At 40.6% G+C, this 22,640-nt stretch overlaps 1 protein-coding gene across 2 annotated transcripts in view; it reads left to right on the forward strand.

Moving 5' to 3' along the window:
* The window catches only part of spopla (speckle type BTB/POZ protein like a), a 39,461-nt gene that overhangs the window by 12,146 nt on the left and 4,675 nt on the right, over positions 1 to 22,640 (forward strand). For both annotated transcript variants that reach the window (XM_061723026.1, XM_061723025.1), the window contains exons 3-8: positions 11,896 to 12,017; positions 12,627 to 12,778; positions 12,907 to 13,034; positions 16,695 to 16,872; positions 16,988 to 17,043; positions 17,896 to 18,018. In XM_061723026.1, the coding sequence (XP_061579010.1) occupies positions 11,896 to 12,017; positions 12,627 to 12,778; positions 12,907 to 13,034; positions 16,695 to 16,872; positions 16,988 to 17,043; positions 17,896 to 18,018 (759 nt within the window). The remainder of the gene's footprint in view (positions 1 to 11,895; positions 12,018 to 12,626; positions 12,779 to 12,906; positions 13,035 to 16,694; positions 16,873 to 16,987; positions 17,044 to 17,895; positions 18,019 to 22,640) is intronic.

The raw sequence follows: 22,640 nt of genomic DNA on the forward strand, positions 1-22,640 counted from the left end.
ACTCTTGAGAGTTGCCCCCTTGCAAAGACTAGTACCGTTCAATGGAAACCCCGGCCCCCTGCAGCAATACCGTAGTCGCAAATTCAGTTTCCCTTCTGTTTTGCAAAAAAGTGTAATTGAAATCCTCCTAGTGACAGTCAAATATGTCAATATAATTCATATCAGTGTTTCCACAGAAGCATACGCCAATACAGATTGTTGGTTTATGATTTTCTTTGTTTTAAATGTATTAAACAAACAACTCTCTGCATCAGTGGAGGATGATGTGTTCTCTCAGATGTAAGTCGCTTTGGATAAAAGCGTCTGCTAAATGACAGTAGTAGTAGTAGTTAAGGCTGCAACTAACGACTATTTTAATAGTCGACTAGTCACCGACTATTGAAACGATTAGTCGACTTATCGGATAATTAGTATTTTTTTTTTTTAATTTAGTGTGATGTTGCTTTAATTATGTGGCAAATGATAATAAACACAAGAACGATGGCACTAGAGCCCTGATATAGTGGGACTGTTTTCTTCATCCTGCTCCCGCCCGCATCCGCAAAACTCTGAGAATTCCTGCCCGCACGGCGCACAATAATAGAGATGCATGGATTTAGTGTCTTCTCCCGTCCCGCAAGAGAAATGTCCAGACAAATCTATCTGATTTAATGTTAACATGACCATTGTGTAGCTTGATGGATGATTGACAGTTCATAGGCACCTGACAGAACGTTAGATGCAAATCCATCATTGTCATCACACAAGCTTTTTCTCCTTTCGCGCAGCATCAATTATGATTTAGGTTATAGCAACGAGAGTAGCTGTGAGTGGCTCAAATAACATGAAATAAACAAAGTTAACGAATGAAACGAATTAATTTAACAAATGAAAATGGGCTTAATATCTTACCAAGGCGAGTCCGTTTCATTCAACACTCCGACGGGCTTTCTCTTCAAATGCATTACCGGCAAGGTCGGCTTTGCAAACCTTGCAAGTCATCTTTTTATTTGCCGTATCGAGGCTAAAATGCTCCCAAACGTTTGAAGTTTTATTACCTGCAACTGCACTGAGACGCTATCGTGCATGTGTGACTCTTGGCAGAGATTGCATTGAAGTGAGACACCTCACTCCGTTGGAAAAACACGTCTGGTGACAATTGTCCACAATGGAATTCATTGTCGACAATTTTGATTATCGATTTTAGTCGACAACGTCGATGAATCGTTGCAGCCCTAGTAATAGTAGTAGTCATCCTCTCACGATGAAGGCAGGTAGCTACAATGAACATATTTCAGGCTGAATATAATATGTTCTTAGTGAATGTTCTCTCTCTGAACCCTGCCCCATTTTCTCCGTGTTGCCTGTGTGTAAGACAAAGTTTTGGCCTTGACCGGCAAGCTGCTGTTTTGCCAGCATGTACTGTGTCCCCGACAAAACTGCTGGCCAGGGTTTACAGAATGAAAAGAATGGAAAGGAATGGGTAATGTTTGCATAAAGGCTGATTTAAGGTTCTGCGTTAAACCAATGCAGAGCCTACGCCATGGCCATGATGCCGTCGTGAACCGTTCGGACTTCTCCGTCACTCCATTTCTCTGCGGTGCAGTACCCCCCCAGAGCACTAGTTGATACTTTGTTTAGCTTCCGGATTTTCAGGTCACAGTGAACAAAGAGATAAGGACAACTATTGTGCAAAAAACCAAAACAACCAAAATCACACACACACGTAGAAAAGAGCGCTGAAAGTTCATGACTGCTTCATGAACCGGAACTGGAACTGTGTTGCTACCAAGAAAACCAATCCCAGCCCTCTCGGTCTGCGTTGGTGCAGGTCAGGCTACGGCGTAGCTACGGAGAGACTCCCGCGTAGGTTTAACGTAGAACCAGAATTCAGGCGTTACTTGGATGGGGGTGGGCCGTTCCAGTTCTCCAGGGCTGGTGTCCTGCATGTTTCACACGTTTACCTGCTCCAACACACCCTCATACAAGTGACTGTCATCAACACACTTGTTCTGACCAAATGGCCAGGTGGTGATGATGAGCCATTCATTTGAATGGGGTGTGTGAAAGCAGGGAAAGATGTAAAGCGGGCAGGACAGCGGTCCTCAAGGACGGGAACTGCCCATCCCTGACCTAGATGTTGGGGCAGATGTTTGTGCTGTGAAATATGTAAAGCTGCTGAATGTTATTGAAATATATTTAAGATTAAGAAATGGTAGCGCTGTACCAAAAAACTCTTCTTGAGGTAAGATGACACATCAGTCCATGGTAGAGTACATGTCATCATCATCATCTCACAGCGTAAAGCATGTGGATTTTTGTGCCACTAATATGAAACTTGGCCAGTCCCCCACAGGGCATCGGTGCATGTGGACAAAACCGAATGAGCTACCGAGTCCAGCGGGAATATTTCCATGGTGATTAACACTGAAAAAAATAAATCTAAGCGCATGTTAATATAACGTATTTAAATCTGTGATATTAACAATTAAAAATGAAGTTTGTTGCTTTACATGAATACATCTAGTTTTGAACTTAATCTGCATTTGTTCAAAAAACAAGACATTGTGCATTTTTTCCTTAACAAGCATTATTTCTGTAATCCCAGTAATCTTTTCATTTACACACAAACAACAAGCAATGATCTTGTTCTATTTACCTTTCCTTTAACAGTTTTAATCTATTGGGCAGATTGACCAACGTTTAGATGAAACATGTTTTATTTGTTTAAGTAGAAACCACAGTAAAAAATATCTTGCTTGATCTACTTTAGAAAAATGAAGGCAACTTTTTCGCATGAGATTTTTATGTAGATCAAGAAAGACTAGTCTTTGTATAAACTACTTAATTTTTAGTATGTAAAAAATTCATTTGCAAGTAAAGTCAACTTAATTTTTTCTTTTTTATTTTCTTTCTTTTTTCCTTTTTAAATTTTTTTTTCTTTTTAAAGTCAAATTAATTTTGATAAATAAATTAAACTTAACACAATTAAGTTGACTGTACTTGCAAAATGTATTATTTACATACAAAAATTAAGTAGTTTATACAAAGACTAGTCTTTCATGATCTACATAATAATCTCATGCAAAAAGTTGCCTTATGTTTTTTAAGTAGACAATATTAGACAATAGACAAGTAGACAATATTTGTATCGGTGTATGTGCTTTTGAAACGGGGGGGGCATAATCTGAGCAAACGCAGGTGATGTTCATGTGGTTTCAGGGCCAGTACAGCAGTGGCTGAGACCTGAACATACGGTATTTAGATATGTGCAGTTCCATTTCAGTCAGAACTTGCAGACTAGCTCCTTCCCCCCATACTCCCCGGTGTTCTCCGGCTGGCAACATTCCCCCTTTATCCTCAAACGGTTCCATTTTAGTTCCATCAGACCAGGACGTGTCAAACAATGAAGGTCTCTGTCCCTGTGTGCATTTGCAAACTGTAATCTGGCTCTTTTTTTAAATGTTTTTGGAGTATTGGCTTCTTCCTCGCCGAGTGCCATTTCAGCCCATGTTGGTATAGAGGGAACGTTCATGACGTCACAGATGCAACAGTAACAGTGGCAGCGTAAACTTTCAGTTTGAGCAACTGGAAAACATCTAAAATAGGAAAGAGCTGTTGTGCCATCGACTGTACTCATAGATTTAGCAAGAAATCGGAGTTATCGTTTAACAGACTGCCAGAGTAGGGCAGAGTAGGGCTGGGCAATATGACCTTTTATTAATATCTCCATATTTTTAGGCCATGTCACGATACACGATATATATCTCGATATTTTGCCGTAGCCTTGAATTAACACTTTGATGCTACAATCACACCGGTATGATGATTCTATATGTCTACATTAAAACATTCTTGTTCATACTGCATTAATATATGCTCATTTTAAACTTTCATGCAAAAAGGGGGAATAAGTCAAATTTACCAAAACTGTATTTATTAAACAGTTACTAAGCAGGGAGTGGCACAAACATAAAAAGTGTCATTTCAAAACAGAAAGTGCACGTTGCAACTCTGACTCCCCGTCTTAAGAACATCTGCTAAGAACATGTTCTGGTCCTGGTTGTACCAGGTTTTACCTGGTTTTACCAGGATGAGCTGGTTTTACCTGGTTTTACCTGGTTGTGCCAGGATGAGCTGGTTTGACCTGGTTGTACCTCTTTTTATCTGGTTTGACCTGGTTGTACCTCTTTTTATCTGGTTTTACCTGGTTTTACCAGAATGAGCTGGTTTTACCCGGTTTTACCCGGTTTTACCTGGTTGTACCAGGTTTGACCCGGTTTTACCTGGTTGTACCAGGTTTGACCTGGTTTTACCTGGTTTTACCAGGATGAGCTGGTTTTACCAGCAGGGCCTTTAGAGCACCTTTTATATTCAGACAAATTGAAGGTGTAGGGACTGCAATGTTTCATCCTCTCCTCCTTTACTTTGCATCACTTTCACTTACTTTTAGAAATATGACGTCATATAGTCTTGTTTGACTTTGTTTGGATGATGGTGATTGATTTCATGTGGCCACATTTAAGCAACACTAGGTGACGTTTCTCAGCTCTGGAAGAGAAAGGCTCGGCGGCGATGACGCGTGTCGCACTGAGTGGATAGTTGGAGCTGCATCAGCGTGGCGTGAGAGGAGAAAAGATCCCCTCCCGTCTTTACTAAACCGTCCCAGTGTGGTTTGAAAAGAGTCGTCGCGCATAGCAACCGCGTGGATGAGCTCACGACACTAACAGGCCGAGTTTGGGAAAGTTAAAGTTAAGTTAAAGTTAAAGCGGGGTGGAAGTGACCGGCGGTCCTGGACAGCAGCACCGACACCTGCAGCTGCGCTGATGATGCACACACGTGACTGACGTATCTAACAGGGTGCGCTTGTTTTATGTCTCTGAGAAGGAGAGACGAGACGAGAGTGAGAAAAGCCTGTAATTTAACGCCCGCGTCTAAACGCAAATGCGTGACAATGTATACTGGAATATTCACGATAGTCATTTTGTACATCGCACAGAGTCAGAGCCGGATTAAATAAATGGACTACACTAGGCAGACTGTGTTTTATAGGCCCCCCTTCATCGATGTTATTTATGAATTGAAATCTTAAACTTACCAAAGTTACCAATACAAGTTAATTCACATTTTACATAGCATAGTCATAGGCAAGTTGCTTCTTTGTATTCCAAAATAAGTCATGTGTTGTATATTAAACAGACTATTTTTTGATTTTTATTATTTATACGTTATTACACCACTCTTTTTTTTTAATTAAATGATCTTATCGATTGCTAGTGTCATTGTTAAGGCAGTAGTACCAGTAAATCACCAATAGGTATCAGCATTGCTATGTAAACAGAACAAATAAGATAAATGTTGTAAGCTATTGCATTTTGCCGAAAATCTTAATTAAATGTGTTGATTAAATTGAATAGTTAAATAAGAAGTCAAATATACAAAGACCAATAAAATGTGCAGTAACACAAAGGGCCCGATTTACTAAGATCCTAAATAAAGAGTACTAAATTGCGTGTGCACTGAAAAAGTTTGCACGTGCTGTTGTTGTGTGGTTTGCGGGTGATCAACTAAGATTGCGTGCGCAATTGATAACAGGTGCAAACCTCAGTATTTAAATGAGGTGTTGCGCGTCTTACGGTTTGCAGCGCAAACTTTGCGCCATGGAGAGTCTGGATGGAAAGCAGGATATAGTGATGAAATGAAATGAAATTTGACGAGTTGGAGTTAGAGATATTAGTGGAAGAGGCAAATTGTTGTGCCGTATTCAGCACCCCTGCCGTGAAAAGCACCCCCTCGTATATTCAATGATAAGTAGACCAAGAAAAAAAACAACACACTGACACTTCAATATATTTATATATACACACTCACACAAACACATACTTAGGAGTTTATATTATATATATTTACAATATTATGGAAGACAACACAGTAAGCAGGCTATTAATTAATGACATCAATAACCATTCACCCGATTTTTGTTATCTGTGACTGTGATTGTGGGAAAGTATGACTATTGTGGAATCCATGAGCGCATTTAAACATGAATCATTAACACAAAACTGGACGCTAAACAGAACATGACACGGAATCAGAATATCATTTTTGTCAGACGAGGGGGTGCTTTTCACGGCAGGGGTGCTGAATACGGCACAACACCGGGGTATGACAACTGCAGAACAAGTATAGGCGCACAATGAGAAACACTTTTTTCTCCATGAAAACACGTGATTTATTTATTATCACAAATTAAAAAATGAATGTGCCTCCTGTGGCAACCTTTTGCTGAATAATACTCGATTTAACATTCAAATAAAATATTTCTCCTTTTGCATGTGGAGAATCCTCACCACATGTTGAGCCATCCCCACCCCAGTCCTCAAATCAGGCACCAACAAGCATCGGTGCGTAATGCTGGGCAGATTAGCACCTTCCTTTCGAACGTATTAAATACAGACGCAATCAGAATCCCCGCAAAAACTTTCAGGCTTGGTAAATCTCATTGCGTGTGGTAAATGGGACATATTTGCATCTTCCCCTCCCAGTATTTAGGATTTCTGGCGGGTACGGCCCATATTGATTATTCATCAGGGCAAAAGTACTAAATGAATAGCGTGTGCTATTTTGCTCATTTGAGAGGCTCTTTGCACGCTGTTAGTAGATCAGCTTGCACATTGGTTTACGGGTGATGTCAAGTTTGCACAGGTTTTTACACACGCAAACCTTTAGTAAATCAGGCCCATAGTGTGCTGTAGTGGTAAAGATGTTTATTTTCATGGACAAGCATCAAGTCTGTTCAGCAGTTCTCTCCACTGGTCTGGATGTTTCTCTGGACACTGTTCTTTACTAGACTGCATTCTAAAAGCAGATTTAATTACAGAAACATGGTAGAAAAATAAGCAATCATTAAATAACTTGATCCATGCCTTATGTTTGAACCACTTTTCTTTACTAACCTGCTCAGACAGCCAAGGAAAACGAGCCGGAATTGGGTGAACAAAAATTCTTGCCCCTCTTCCTGGAGCCCATATTAACACCTGTGATTAAGTACAGGAACAAAAGACAAACATGAACCCTTCACATTTATCAAGACCATTTAGAAACTGTCCAACACTAAATAGTAATAAATAAATAAAACCAGCAGCACTTACTGAGGAAACCATTTAACATACTCTTCAGCATCGCAGCAGAAACACGCCATGACAGGATCATCACCATCTTGTGGAGAAATAATAAAACATATACATAAGAGGAAAGACAGCTGTTTGAGATTTGAATATACTTGGTTTTTCCTCATACTTAATATCATTATAGTAGAAAGTATAGCCCTATATTATACATTTAATTTATATGCATTTTACATTTGATTTTAATATTCACTTTACTTCAGATTTAGATTTTTAAATGGAAAACTTACATTTACACATGCTTTCTCCTGAGTTTTGATGAGGCGAAGTCCTAGGTAATGTCTTCAAAATTCAGGGAGGTTGTAAATCCATTTTCAATTGCCAACAGGGCAAAGACATTACATTTTTTTCTGTTACTGTTGCTCTCCGGTATGTTTTCACTCATTTCAACAAAGACAATGATCTTTCTCCTGAACAGTTTGCAATCGGTAATGTCAGATACATGCAAAGGCAAATGTCAACATTAGGGAAAGCATCCCTCAAGCCTAGGAGCTTCTTGTACATGGCCATGACTGATTTTTCATCTTTTACCACTGAGATGAACTGGCTGTAAAGTCCTCAAGATCCTGAGGATATATTTTCTTCAGCTTCTCTGTGGCTGCATGGATTTGTTCAGTGTCCATTGATTTGATTTTGACAGGGATGGTTTAGTGCAAAGTACTCACGCATCCTGTCGTCAGTTTGGAGCCACTTTGCAGGATCAGATGGATAGTTGACAATCCCCTTTCTGGGTCTAGAGGCTCCGTCCAAACTACACTGGGCTGGCTGATATTCGGCTGCTGTTCTTCCATCATTTAGTCATTCTGTGACGGCGCTGATGTTGACGGCGCCATGTAGCTCACTATAATGTCATAATTTCCTGAAAATGTAATAACGCCTGAAAATGTAATAACATTTGCACTTAACTCAATCGAAAGTGTAATAAAATCCAATAATGTAATAACTTCACCAATAATGTAATAAAATATCCTGACTGATATTGTAATAACATTTTTACCAATAAGGTTATACCTTATTACATTATTGGGAATTTATTACATTTTCAGGTGGGTCTTTTTTTTTTTTTTTCAAAAACTGATAATGTAATATTTGACAAATAATGTAATATATATGTTCATTTTCAGTCCAGAGTTCTACATTTTGTGTTTTAAGTATCTAAGAATGTTGTATACGCTGGATTTGAAACACCAGAATGACTATTGGGTTAAATGACAGACTTTGCACCAAAGCCCTCACATGTCTGGGACACAGAAGCAGTCTCCTTCCAGAGTGGTGTGATGGCTGGACATTTCCATGCTGTTTCTACTTTGATACATGTGTTTGAGCAGATGAACGTGGCACCTTCAAGCAACTGGAAATTGTAGCCAAGGGTGAAGCAGACTTGTGGAGCTCCACAATTCTCTTACTAATATCGGGACTGACTTTCTTCTGATATTCCCATGGTGTCGCACAAGGAAGCAGTGTGTTTATGGTGGGCCTTAAAAGCACTTCGGCCTGCTGCATTTCTTTTTTTTAATTTAAGGTGCTTTTATAAACAGGGGTGCACATATGGCGCTCTTTATACTAGTACCTACTCGCCTTGCCCTCGTTTGTTTTCAACACCCAGATGAGAAGTAGGAGGTTGGAGAAGCTGCTGTGACGTATTTGATTGTGTATCTAAACGGAGAAGACAACAACACTAAAGATGTAGAGCCTGGAGGAGATGATAGATGTGCTGCTGGGTCTGTGGCTCCTGGTAGATCTGGTCGTTCCTTATCTCCGTCTACATCCCTTTTTAATTCTCTCCTCAGCACCAGGTTTATGAACATCTGACCCTCAGAGTTGGATCAGAAACAGACTTTTGCTGCCGTTGCTGGTTGAATAAAATGAACAAGAATCCGTCAGAGTCTCTTTCTCTGATTTCCTCCTCCTGACTCAGACGTCTGACTCCAACCCCCCGACCAATCGGTGGCCTGTAGTGTGATTATGTCAGATACAGCCGACTCAGCAGCTTAGAACCTCGGCAGAATAGTTACAGAAAAGTATCTACTCGACACGTTAGACCCCTAGTGGAAAAGAACCAAACTGAGGAGAGTGGAGTCAGACTGAGTAGGAACTAGTGGAAAAGCGTTGTATGTGCAACCCTGGTTATAAATAAAATTGAATTGCTTGTGTCTGCAATGAATTCTGATGTTTTTAATTAGCCTATCAGAACCTTGCAAAGCCATGACATCACCACCTGGGCTTGTTTAAAGGCATAGTAACTCGGTATATGTAAACTTCTAACTTTTTAAGAAAGTAACAACAAAAAATAAATTGTTTTGTTATCCTTAGCATACAAGTAATTATGCTGTTCAAAACAAAAATAGTAAAAGTTTAGTGACATATGTCAGTGAAGGGAAAAAGTGTTGTCCTTTTTTATATACTGTATGTAAACGTCTGGTGTCAAATGAATATAAAAGTGAACGTTAACCCTGAAAGTGGATCTTTTTTGATAAAACCATGATTTTTTTTTCTTCTCAGTTTTACGCTTGCAGTATTAAAGGTATTGTGACATCATTTTTAACATGCTTTTAACACTATTAAAAGTCTTGGCCAACATCCCTCAAATGTGTCTAAAAGAGTGTAACAAGAAAAACTTCACTCTAGTACTCTTTTCCTGGCTTTTTATTACAGTGATTTTTTGCGCCGTGAAAAATGCTTCCTTTCCCCCCTTTCCTGTCAATCATTGCTCCGCTCCTCCTCCAAACCTCCTCCTCCTCCAGCCATACGCTCACAGCGGCGTCGGAGAGCGACAGGCGAAGCATGCACGGAAAAGCAGGAGGGCGAACCACAGCAAACAATCATAAAAATAAAGGCATGCAAGCAGCACTGTCCCCTTATCTTAAGTCCAGTCAGTGGCCGCGGGTCTTCTTAGCAGTTTTCCTCCGGTGATTAGAACAAAAGAGGCTCTAAACTGCTCCGTGTTAAGCCTCATTTATGGTTCCGCGTTAAATCGACGCAGAGCCTACGCCGTAGGGTTCAGCGTACGGTGCGCGTCGCCGCGTAACCTTACGCCGTAGGCTCTGCGTCGGTGTAACGCGGAACCATAAATCAGCCTTTATGGTGCGCTGGAGAGGAGAGGAGGCAGGGAGCTGGGTGGAGGGGGCGGTGATTTAGCGGGCCGTTACGTAACGGCCCGCCACCAAACCACATGCGCCGTTTTTGCACAGTTATGCGGAAAATCCCAGAAAGCACACAATACACTGAATGTTAAAAGTTCGTTGTTTTTTGGGTGTAATTGATGTCAAGACACCCAACAAAACACAAAAAATCAAGAAAAATGTGTTTTTCATGTCACAATCCCTTTAAGCTATGTTTTCTTTTAAAGCGACACTACGTAACTTTTCCACTTTAATATCATATTTCCAGAGTCATTGTGATGGTACATCAACTTCCAACAGGTTTAATGAACCTCTGTCATGGTCTGAGGGGTCTGTATCTCCTTCACTGGCACTATGTAACTTTGAGGAGCATGGTAGGAACCCTGCCACACTAAAAAACTACACATTTTTACGGCTTTGACTGCTTTACGGCATACGTCACTTCCCCCTCCTTCCCCATTCGTAGTCAAGACGAAAATGGGTGGGGCGTGGAGCGCAGAGCTCCGCAGAAGCTGGTAACCCGTTGCTGCGTTGTGGCTGCAGCAGCTCCACATAACAGACGTGGGGAAAAGATCCTAATGGTTTAACTTTTCACCGCTTTCCTGCTCGGAGGCAGAACCACGGAGGCCAAGTATCTGAGATAACAAATTAAAAGAGTAAAAGAGTCGTCGGCTCGCTTGGATCGCGGCTGTAACGACCAAACATAACGTTCCTCAGTAAACAAACAAACACGCACACAGACGGGCGTCGGATCAAAACACGGGTTTATTAAACCACAAACAAACACTCACAGACCGGGGTCGGATCATTCAAACGGGTTTTATTCCCCACTTCTCCAGCTAAACGCAGTTGCTGGCCAGCTCTCCGCGGTGCCATTAATTTTGTTGAGGAAAAAATATTAACTATTTGATTTGTAGCTGCAGAGGAAAAAAATAATCTCACGAGGAAAAAAATATATTGCTCACGCCTCGGAGCCTCTTCAGTATTATATAGCAGTCAAAAAAAGAAAAGAGAAGTAAGAGTAAGACAAAACATGTACTGTATGTTGTACTATTATACTAATTTATTGAAACACATGGCGAGTCAAACATTTACCAAAGCAGCTGCCAAACACTCCTAAACAAGGTAGTAAGACATGGGTTGTGCAGAACTGCGGCAGTTAATCCTTCTAAAGAGTGGAGCTCCGACGAGAAGCTCCATTCTTTAGGGATTTCATATGGATCCAGACCGTTAATAATCATTATTTTCTCCATATACCGCTCCCTGGCTTCCTTGTTTAAGGTATCGGTAAATTCCAGTTCCTTTCCAGCAGTTTAACATCTATTTTTTTGCGTTCCGTCTGTTCACTTGGTGAAACAGAAAAGTGTCCCGTCTTCTCTCATCAAAACAAATGCAGCGACGGGACAGGAGTTTTCCGGCAGTACGCGCTGGTGCTCATGGGAAACGTAGTGTTCTTTCTGGTAAAGCACTACCGCTTTTGTTCAAAAGATGCCGCCAAACTCAGAAAAGCTGAAAGTTACGTTGTGCTGCTTTAAGTCTATTTGGTGACATTTAAAAAGTATCACAGCATTAAAAAAAAATGTTTGCTGTCACTCTTTTCTTTAAAGGTCAAAGTTGTGAAGTTTTCCTACATGTGGACCATAAACAACTTTAGTTTCTGCAGAGAAGAAATGGGAGAGGTTCTGAAGAGCTCCACCTTCTCCTCTGGTCCTAATGACAAAATGAAATGGTCAGTATTGAAAGTTTTTACCCCCCCTTTTTTTAAAGGCTTTACATTTTTCAGTTTGGTTCGTAAATGTTTATTCTTATTGTAACCCCCTCCCTCCAAGTTATCACACAAACAAACATACACGCTCTCGGAAAATACAGGACTGTCTCAGAAAATTTGAATATTGTGATAAAGTCCTTTTATTTTCTGTAATGCAAAAATGTCATACATTCTGGATTCATTACAAATCAACTTTTATTATTTTAAAATTGCTGATTATGGCTTACAGCTTAAGAAAACTCAAATATCCTATCTCAAAAAATTAGAATATTCTGGGAATCTTAATCTTAAACTGTAAACCATAATCATCAATATTAAAATAATAAAAGGCTTGCAATATTTCAGTTGATTTGTAATGAATCCAGAATGTATGACATTTTAGTTTTTTTAATTGCATTACAGAAAATAAAGGACTTTATCACAATATTCTAATTTTCTTAGACAGTCCTGTATGTGTTTTACTTTTAAGTATGAAATCTTAAAATATCCTTAAAATAAAATTCACTGCAGATTGTTCTTTTTAGCCAAACCATGTAAACTGACGTCCAGTGTTGTGTCTTTAACGGCCAGGTGTCTGCGAGTTAATCCAAAGGGACTTGACGATGAAAGCAAAGATTATCTGTCACTGTACTTACTACTTGTTAGCTGTCCAAAAAGTGAAGTCCGAGCAAAGTTCAAATTTTCTTTGCTGAACGCTAAAAGAGAAGAAACGAAAGCAATGGGTAAGTGACGACCATGGAAACGATTGTCATATTCACGTCTGCTGTTGTTCCCATCACATCACAGTCAGCCAGTTTGCAGACAGTCACTGTGGAAAGAAAGACATCTTTTGTTTCTCGCCTGGTTACAGAAAGCCAAAGAGCATATAGGTTTGTCCAAGGCAAAGACTGGGGCTTCAAAAAGTTTATTAGGAGAGACTTCCTCCTCGATGAAGCAAACGGCCTTTTACCAGACGACAAGCTCACCCTGTTCTGTGAGGTCAGTGTTTGATTTCTTGTTATTCTTCACGTTTGGTTACCGTTTGTTTTCAGTCCCACATCGCAAAGCCACGCTGTCCTCATTTATTTGAATGACTGATCTGTCGACCGGAAATAAAACAAACTGGAATTTGGCTCATTTAAATTTCCGTATTTTCTGGACTATAAGCCGCACCTGCATATACGCTGCATCCGCTCTATTTAAAAAAAAAAATATATAAAAAAAGATATACAACATCTGCTCTATTTAAAAAAGAAAGAAAAAAGATATGCAAGCCGCAGATATTTATGTTGTTAGATTAGATATTTACTACCGTATTTTCCGCACTATAAGGTGCACCTTTAATGAATGACGTATTAAAAAAAATTCCATATATAAGGCGCACCCCATTATAAGGCGCACTAAATAAATGCTAAAATACTGACTATAGTGTCTGGGGTTGAGTTGCGTATCTACCTGATGGAGCTGCGCTACAGCAAATGCAAAAAAAAAAACAAGAAGAAAAGTCCCGGGGCGGCAGTAGCTCAGGTGGTAGAGCGGGTCGTCCAATGATCAGAAGGTCGGCGGTTCGAATCCCGCTCTGTCCCAGTTGCTGTCGTAGTGTCCTTGGGCAAGACACCTTACCCAGCTTGCCCCGTGTGAATGTGTTTGAATGTTGGTGTTGGTCGGAGGGGCCATTTGGCGCGGAATGGCAGCCACGCTTCTGTCAGTCTGCCCCAGGGCAGCTGTGGCTACAAACGTAGCTACCACCACCAGAGAGAATGTGTATGAATGAATAATGGTCTAAGTGTAGCACTTTGAGATTCATTGAATGGAAAGTGCGTTACAAGTTAAATTCATTATTATTATTATTATTATTATTATTATTACCGTATATCAAACTTTATTAACAGTCTCGTCAGTCTCCATTATGCGAGTCAGTGTCGCTGCTGTTGTCTCTAACTCCTGACGTTTTTAGCGCCATTACTTCGGCGACACCAACTACATTACCCACAATCCCCCTGGCTACAGTAACAGAAATTACCGTAATGATCATATATAAGGCGCACTGCCGGTTTTTGAGAAAATTAAAGGCTTTTAGGTGCGCCTTATAGTGCGGAAAATACGGTTTATGTACAGAAGGATTTAGAACTGTAAATGATGTACATGTTTGTAGCTAAATAGATCCTTTCCTAACAGTGTCTTTTAACACGGCAGCAACTTTGCTGATTAACAGGACAGAACCAAGAAATAACCGGTATTTATCTATTTATCTGTTTGAAATCTGCTTCTACCTACTTCTATCTGCTAAAGAAGAAGTAGCGTATTCTTCTTTGCTTTTATTTTGTCTTAGTTTTGATTCTAATTCCGGTTAGAGCGCCCCGAGTGGTGGAAGAAAAATCCACAGAATAGCTGCACCTTTGTATAAGCTGCACGGTTGAAAACCTATGAAAAAAGTAGCGGCTTATAGTCCAGAAAATACGGTATTTGTTGCCTGTGGGTTTTCCTACCAGTTTCCTGTATATCAGGAATGTAGCATAAAACTAAGTTTGACAATAAATGTTAAATGAAGGCATCAGAATTAGATTCCTGCTGTAGTGCAACATATGTGTGTGTGTGTGTGTGTGTGTGTGTGTGTGTGTGTGTGTGTGTGTGTGTGTGTGTGTGTGTGTGTGTGTGTGTGTGTGTGTGTGTGTGTGTGTGTGTGTGTGTGTGTGTGTGTGTGTGTGTGTGTGTGTGTGTGTGTGTGTGTGTGTGTGTGTGTGTGTGTGTGTACGTGTGTGTGTGTACGTGTGTGTGTGTACGTGTGTGTGTGTACGTGTGTACATACATACATATGTATGTATTAGCCGTGGTCTCTTAGTTCCTCACATGACCAGTTTACTTCAGTCTGTTCTAAATTGTGCCATGATTTTTATGGTGCCACAATATTTGCTTCAAATGACTTAAAAAGAGAAACACTTCCTACATTCTTATATCCACACTAAAGTAAATGGTTTACTTTAGGAATTAAAGAATAGTACATGTCACTAAAAATGTTACATGGTGCGTCAGTGCATTCTCTTTTTTTATATACATACATAAATGCAGTTATCTGAATTTCCAGATTGCAGGTCCAGAAAGATTCCTCAGTTTTAGGGAAACTGTTGAATCAGTTACGTTCTAACTTTCCTATTTATTTATTTTTTTTTTTAGGTCAGTTTATTGGTCCTTATCAATTTCCACGACACAAATAACCCAAAGTACAGGCGTAAGTCATCAGTGTTATACCAAAAATATATATAATTTTTGGTATATCTATATATTACATTTTTTTCTTCTTTTTTTTATAAATACAATTTGACTAAAAACCAAGGACCAAAGGTGTAGACTGAAGCCTGAGCTTATGACGCCTAACCTTTTTCACAAGAAAAAAATTGGCTTTTATAAACTAGTGCAATGTCATTAATAGATATCATTCCATAGAGTATTTATATAAGCAATAGTACGTACATACATACCTACACACAGGCCAGCTGACAGTCTTGCCGGGGCCCCGGACAAAATAATCTAAGACGGGCCCCCCTGCGCCCGGATCTCTCCTTCTTCCTCTCCTCTCCCTCTGCTCTTCAGGTTTTTATACAAGCTAATGGACGTTTACATTAGAGCTAGCCAGTTAGGTTAAGTTACAAGTTTGGTAAACGTTGTAACTGTTTCTTACCTTGCTCTACACTCACTTTATTATTCCAGCTTCACCGTCACCACCTTTTTAAAATATTTGTGTAGAGAATCTCTGAAGCCTCTATTTTCTTCTTCTCTTCTTCTCTTTTCTCTTCTTTTCTGAGCACCGGACTTGTGCTGACCGGACATTTTGACCATTCTAATGGTTGAATTAAATGATAACGTCAAATTTTGATCAGCGGCCAAACCATTTTTGTGTTGGGGGTTTTTGACCACAAGGACAATTAGGAAGAAAACAAATAACAAGTTTTTATGTAACTCAAATACTACATATTTTTTCCACAAATGAAACATTGAAACATTTTGAAAAATGATTCCATAATTTAATGAGAATTTAAAAAAAAAATAAATAAAAAAATAATTGGGGCCCCCCCCCCTACCTGGGCCCGGGACAGCAGACCCGTTTGTCCCCCCCTATCGGCGGGCGTGCCTACACATATATATATATATACATACACACACGCATACTGTATACACATATATATATGTATACATACACACACACATGTCCATAGGTACATGCCTATGTGTATTCTACCTCTGTTTTATATGTATTAATCATTTAGTATTTCTAGGAGCTTTTGAATTGTAATAACGTGCTCCACATTTTCATTTCTGTATCTCAGCTGTTCACAGATTAACTGTCACTGAGATCATCGTTGGTTAACGTTGGTTCTTTGTTTTCCTGAACATAACTGTTCCTCTTCATATTTGTAACTGTGCTCTGGAAGAGCTTCTGAATGCTGTCAGGAAGTGTTTTATTGTTGATTTTAAACATAAACTGCACTGTTTTAAGGTCCACTAAATCTGTGAGTTTATGAATAATAACTATCAATTGGGTTTGTCATAGACTTGTTTCTGTGAAGTCGTAGCCTCCCTAGTCTGGACAGAAGCCTTTAGAAGGAGTGGTTGAACTGGGCGGTGGGAGGTGTGGTGTTGACCTGTGTGTGACCCGTCCAGGTGAGCGTTGTCCAGGACTCCATCAACATCTCGGGCCAGTCCAACATGAACATGCTGAAGGTGCCGGAGTGTCAGCTGTCGGACGACCTAGGGAACCTGTGGGAGTGTTCACGCTTCACGGACTGCAGCCTCTACGTGGGAGGGAAGGAGTTCAAGGCCCACAAATCCATCCTCGCAGGTAAAACATCCCCAACCCTCAGACGCTTGACAACTTACAACAAGGACACGCATCTGCAGTGGCACTCGGAACATGATGTTGCTTTAGTAAATGTGAATTTCTTTTGTTTTCACAGCAAGATCACCGGTGTTCAATGCAATGTTTGAACATGAAATGGAAGAAAGTAAAAAGGTAAGAGTCGCTGGTGCTGATTTCTGAAATCATCCCCCCTGTAAAACTGCCATCCCTCCTTTCCATCCCTTATGTCATTTCATCAATGAATGTGGTTTTACTGCTATTTCAACATTTAGAGTCATCACCAGAAAAATAACACCAGAAAAATAACTTATTTGACAATTTTCACCTGTTTCAAGTAAATTTTCACTTGAAATAAGTAGAAAAATCTGCCTGTGGGACAAGATTTATCTTCTCATTACAAGCAAAAAAATCTTGTTCCACTGGCAGATTTTCCTACTTATTTCAAGTGAAAATTGACTTGAAACAGGTGAAAATTGTTGTTTTTTCCAGTGATGAGTCTTGTTTTAAGTGTAATGAGATTTTTTTACTAAAATGAGACATTTTAACTAGAAATAAGACAAATATTCTTGTTAAGATTGTGAGTTTTTGCAGTGATCCATGTTACTTATCCTGTGAAGGACAGAGTCATATTGATAAGTTCAGAAAAGTGTTTTTTATTGTTGTGTTTTGATGTATTTGATGTAAGCCCAGTGGATATTTAAAGCTTACAGAAGGCTGCATTTAACTGCTGCTATGTCATTCCTGCAGTATTTCTGCAGCTGTTTTGGTCACTGCTATTATTTGTAATATATTATATTATTTGTAATCAGCACAAATTATCTGTCCCCATATGATCAAATCCACCACCCCCCTGATTTCTTTTACAACTCCAGTACTGGTTATAAGAATATGCCAAACTCTACTTTTGCATAATGCTGCTTGGAATGCTTTTAATATTTGATGACATGTTGTTGGCTTTATTATTAATGTGAAAGTAATCAGCGTGTTTTCTTGTGTTCTCTGCAGAATCGTGTAGACATCAGTGATGTGGATCCAGATGTGTTTAGGGAAATGATGGGCTTCATTTATACAGGGAAGGCTCCAAACCTGGAGAAGATGGCCGACAATTTGCTGGCAGCTGCAGATAAGGTAACTAACTACGGAGTTCAGTGACGCCAACGGAGGGTCAGACATCTACCTCTGTCAGTGCCTTTATGTTAAATGACCATGTAAACACCTAAATCTGAATGAAAATGGCCATTCTGAATTAAACTTAATTCCAGAAGTAAGTGTCTGGTTTATTCCAATTTTAAATCCTAATAGAATAATTCCAGATCATGTTTACACTCATTCCTCTTTAAATTAATTCTGGTCTTTCTTTCTGCTCGTTCCCTCCCCCGTCTGTCTCCATGATCTTATATTCCACTGGGCTGGTTTTCCAAACAAAGTTTCAAGATGCAGCAGCAGTAAACGCTGGTCAAGAGCAGAGACCATTTATTTAATAAATAGAAATCATTAAAAGAACAGATGGAAACAGGAAACATACAAATGTTGAGCTTTTCAAAGTTGTAGCGGCTAAGTTAGTTTTTCTTCCGGTAGTTTAACTTCCGGTCCCCCCCCTATCCAATCAGAACCTTCCCAACCCCCAGACCTGGAGAGGAATTGGAGAAAGACCATCAAACGTGTTTTCCATGTAAACCTCAATTCAGAATTACTATTTCCATGTAAACTCAAAGGAAAATAGTTTAATTCTGAATAATTAATTCCGAACTAACCTTTTATTATCAAAGGAGCCATTTTGCCCCCACTTCTACAAAAAATATTGTCGGGAGCCGCAAGAAATAACAGAGATTTGAGAAGTTGTCATCTTTTATTTATTTTAGCTGTTACAAGCCCTTTTAAACAGAAAACTCCCCACACACACCTTCTTCTCCCCGTACTCGTGTTTACTGGGCCAACGTTTGGCTCAGACCTTTTTCAAGGAGCTGTTCCAACAGGCCGGGCCACGGGCCGGGCCACGGGCCGGGCCACGGGCCGGGCCACGGGCCGGGCCACGGGCCGGGCCACGGGCCGGGCCACGGGCCGGGCCACGGGCCGGGCCACGGGCCGGGCCACGGGCCGGGCCACGGGCCGGGCCACAGGCCGGGCCACAGGCCGGAACCGCAGAAACATTGCTGGATACGTCACTATTTTAATATGTATATGTATTTTCAATATTTGACACTGGGTAAATTGTAAACAAGTAAATAGTTTTGTCGTAGGGGTGTAACGATACACTAATCTCACGATACGGTACGATACACCATATCGAGGTCACGATAACGATACGATATTATAGCAGTATTTTTTTAACAACCTTGAATGAGGAAAATATGACTGGAAAAAAAGTGGAACAACATTTTTTTTGCTTGTAATAAGAAGATAAATCTTGTCCCACTGGCAGATTTTTCTACTTATTTCAAGTGAAAATCTACTTGGAGCAGGTGAAAATTGTGAAATAAGTTATTTTTCTGGTGTTATTTTTCTGGTAATGACTCTAAATGTTGAAATAGCAGTAAAAGCACATTCATTGATGAAATGACATAAGGGATGGAAAGGAGGGATGGCAGTTTTACAGGGGGATGATTTGGACCGTTTTTATTTCAGGGGGGATGATTTGGACTGTTTTTATTTCAGGGGGGGATGATTTGGACTGTTTTTATTTCAGGGGGGGATGATTTGGACCGTTTTTATTTCAGGGGGGATGATTTGGACCGTTTTTATTTCAGGGGGGATGATTTGGACTGTTTTTATTTCAGGGGGGATGATTTGGACCGTTTTTATTTCAGGGGGGATGATTTGGACCGTTTTTATTTCAGGGGGGGATGATTTGGACCGTTTTTATTTCAGGGGGGATGATTTGGACCGTTTTTATTTCAGGGGGGATGATTTGGACTGTTTTTATTTCAGGGGGGATGATTTGGACCGTTTTTATTTCAGGGGGGATGATTTGGACCGTTTTTATTTCAGGGGGGGATGATTTGGACCGTTTTTATTTCAGGGGGGATGATTTGGACTGTTTTTATTTCAGGGGGGGATGATTTGGACCGTTTTTATTTCAGGGGGGATGATTTGGACCGTTTTTATTTCAGGGGGGATGATTTGGACCGTTTTTATTTCAGGGGGGATGATTTGGACCGTTTTTATTTCAGGGGGGGATGATTTGGACCGTTTTTATTTGAGGGGGGGATGATTTGGACCGTTTTTATTTCAGGGGGGGATGATTTGGACCGTTTTTATTTCAGGGGGGGATGATTTGGACCGTTTTTATTTCAGGGGGGGGTGATTTGGACCGTTTTTATTTCAGGGGGGGATGATTTGGACCGTTTTTATTTCAGGGGGGGGTGATTTGGACCGTTTTTATTTCAGGGGGGGGTGATTTGGACCGTTTTTATTTCAGGGGGGGGTGATTTGGACCGTTTTTATTTCAGGGGGGGGTGATTTGGACCGTTTTTATTTCAGGGGGGGATGATTTGGACCGTTTTTATTTCGGGGGGGGATGATTTGGACTGTTTTTATTTCAGGGGGGATGATTTGGACTGTTTTTATTTCAGGGGGGGATGATTTGGACCGTTTTTATTTGAGGGGAGGATGATTTGGACCGTTTTTATTTCAGGGGGGATGATTTGGACTGTTTTTATTTCAGGGGGGGATGATTTGGACTGTTTTTATTTGAGGGGGGGATGATTTGGACCGTTTTTATTTCAGGGGGGGATGATTTGGACCGTTTTTATTTCAGGGGGGGATGATTTGGACCGTTTTTATTTCAGGGGGGGATGATTTGGACCGTTTTTATTTCAGGGGGGATGATTTGGACCGTTTTTATTTCAGGGGGGATGATTTGGACCGTTTTTATTTCAGGGGGGGATGATTTGGACCGTTTTTATTTGAGGGGGGGATGATTTGGACCGTTTTTATTTCAGGGGGGGATGATTTGGACCGTTTTTATTTCAGGGGGGGATGATTTGGACCGTTTTTATTTCAGGGGGGGGTGATTTGGACCGTTTTTATTTCAGGGGGGGATGATTTGGACCGTTTTTATTTCAGGGGGGGGTGATTTGGACCGTTTTTATTTCAGGGGGGGGTGATTTGGACCGTTTTTATTTCAGGGGGGGGTGATTTGGACCGTTTTTATTTCAGGGGGGGGTGATTTGGACCGTTTTTATTTCAGGGGGGGATGATTTGGACCGTTTTTATTTCGGGGGGGGATGATTTGGACTGTTTTTATTTCAGGGGGGATGATTTGGACTGTTTTTATTTCAGGGGGGGATGATTTGGACCGTTTTTATTTGAGGGGAGGATGATTTGGACCGTTTTTATTTCAGGGGGGATGATTTGGACTGTTTTTATTTCAGGGGGGGATGATTTGGACTGTTTTTATTTGAGGGGGGGATGATTTGGACCGTTTTTATTTCAGGGGGGGATGATTTGGACCGTTTTTATTTCAGGGGGGGATGATTTGGACCGTTTTTATTTCAGGGGGGGATGATTTGGACCGTTTTTATTTCAGGGGGGGATGATTTGGACCGTTTTTATTTGAGGGGGGATGATTTGGACCGTTTTTATTTCAGGGGGGGATGATTTGGACCATTTTTATTTGAGGGCGGATGATTTGGACCGTTTTTATTTCAGGGGGGATGATTTGGACCGTTTTTATTTGAGGGCGGATGATTTGGACCGTTTTTATTTCAGGGGGGATGATTTGGACCGTTTTTATTTCAGGGGGGATGATTTGGACTGTTTTTATTTCAGGGGGGGATGATTTGGACTGTTTTTATTTGAGGGGGGGATGATTTGGACCGTTTTTATTTCAGGGGGGGATGATTTGGACCGTTTTTATTTCAGGGGGGGATGATTTGGACCGTTTTTATTTCAGGGGGGGATGATTTGGACCGTTTTTATTTCAGGGGGGATGATTTGGACCGTTTTTATTTCAGGGGGGATGATTTGGACCGTTTTTATTTCAGGGGGGGATGATTTGGACCGTTTTTATTTGAGGGGGGGATGATTTGGACCGTTTTTATTTCAGGGGGGGATGATTTGGACCGTTTTTATTTCAGGGGGGGATGATTTGGACCGTTTTTATTTCAGGGGGGGGTGATTTGGACCGTTTTTATTTCAGGGGGGGATGATTTGGACCGTTTTTATTTCAGGGGGGGGTGATTTGGACCGTTTTTATTTCAGGGGGGGGTGATTTGGACCGTTTTTATTTCAGGGGGGGGTGATTTGGACCGTTTTTATTTCAGGGGGGGGTGATTTGGACCGTTTTTATTTCAGGGGGGGATGATTTGGACCGTTTTTATTTCGGGGGGGGATGATTTGGACTGTTTTTATTTCAGGGGGGATGATTTGGACTGTTTTTATTTCAGGGGGGGATGATTTGGACCGTTTTTATTTGAGGGGAGGATGATTTGGACCGTTTTTATTTCAGGGGGGATGATTTGGACTGTTTTTATTTCAGGGGGGGATGATTTGGACTGTTTTTATTTGAGGGGGGGATGATTTGGACCGTTTTTATTTCAGGGGGGGATGATTTGGACCGTTTTTATTTCAGGGGGGGATGATTTGGACCGTTTTTATTTCAGGGGGGGATGATTTGGACCGTTTTTATTTCAGGGGGGGATGATTTGGACCGTTTTTATTTGAGGGGGGATGATTTGGACCGTTTTTATTTCAGGGGGGGATGATTTGGACCATTTTTATTTGAGGGCGGATGATTTGGACCGTTTTTA

Source organism: Cololabis saira, chromosome 6 (assembly GCF_033807715.1).
Source record: "Cololabis saira isolate AMF1-May2022 chromosome 6, fColSai1.1, whole genome shotgun sequence".
Classification (NCBI taxonomy): Eukaryota; Metazoa; Chordata; class Actinopteri; order Beloniformes; family Belonidae; genus Cololabis; species Cololabis saira.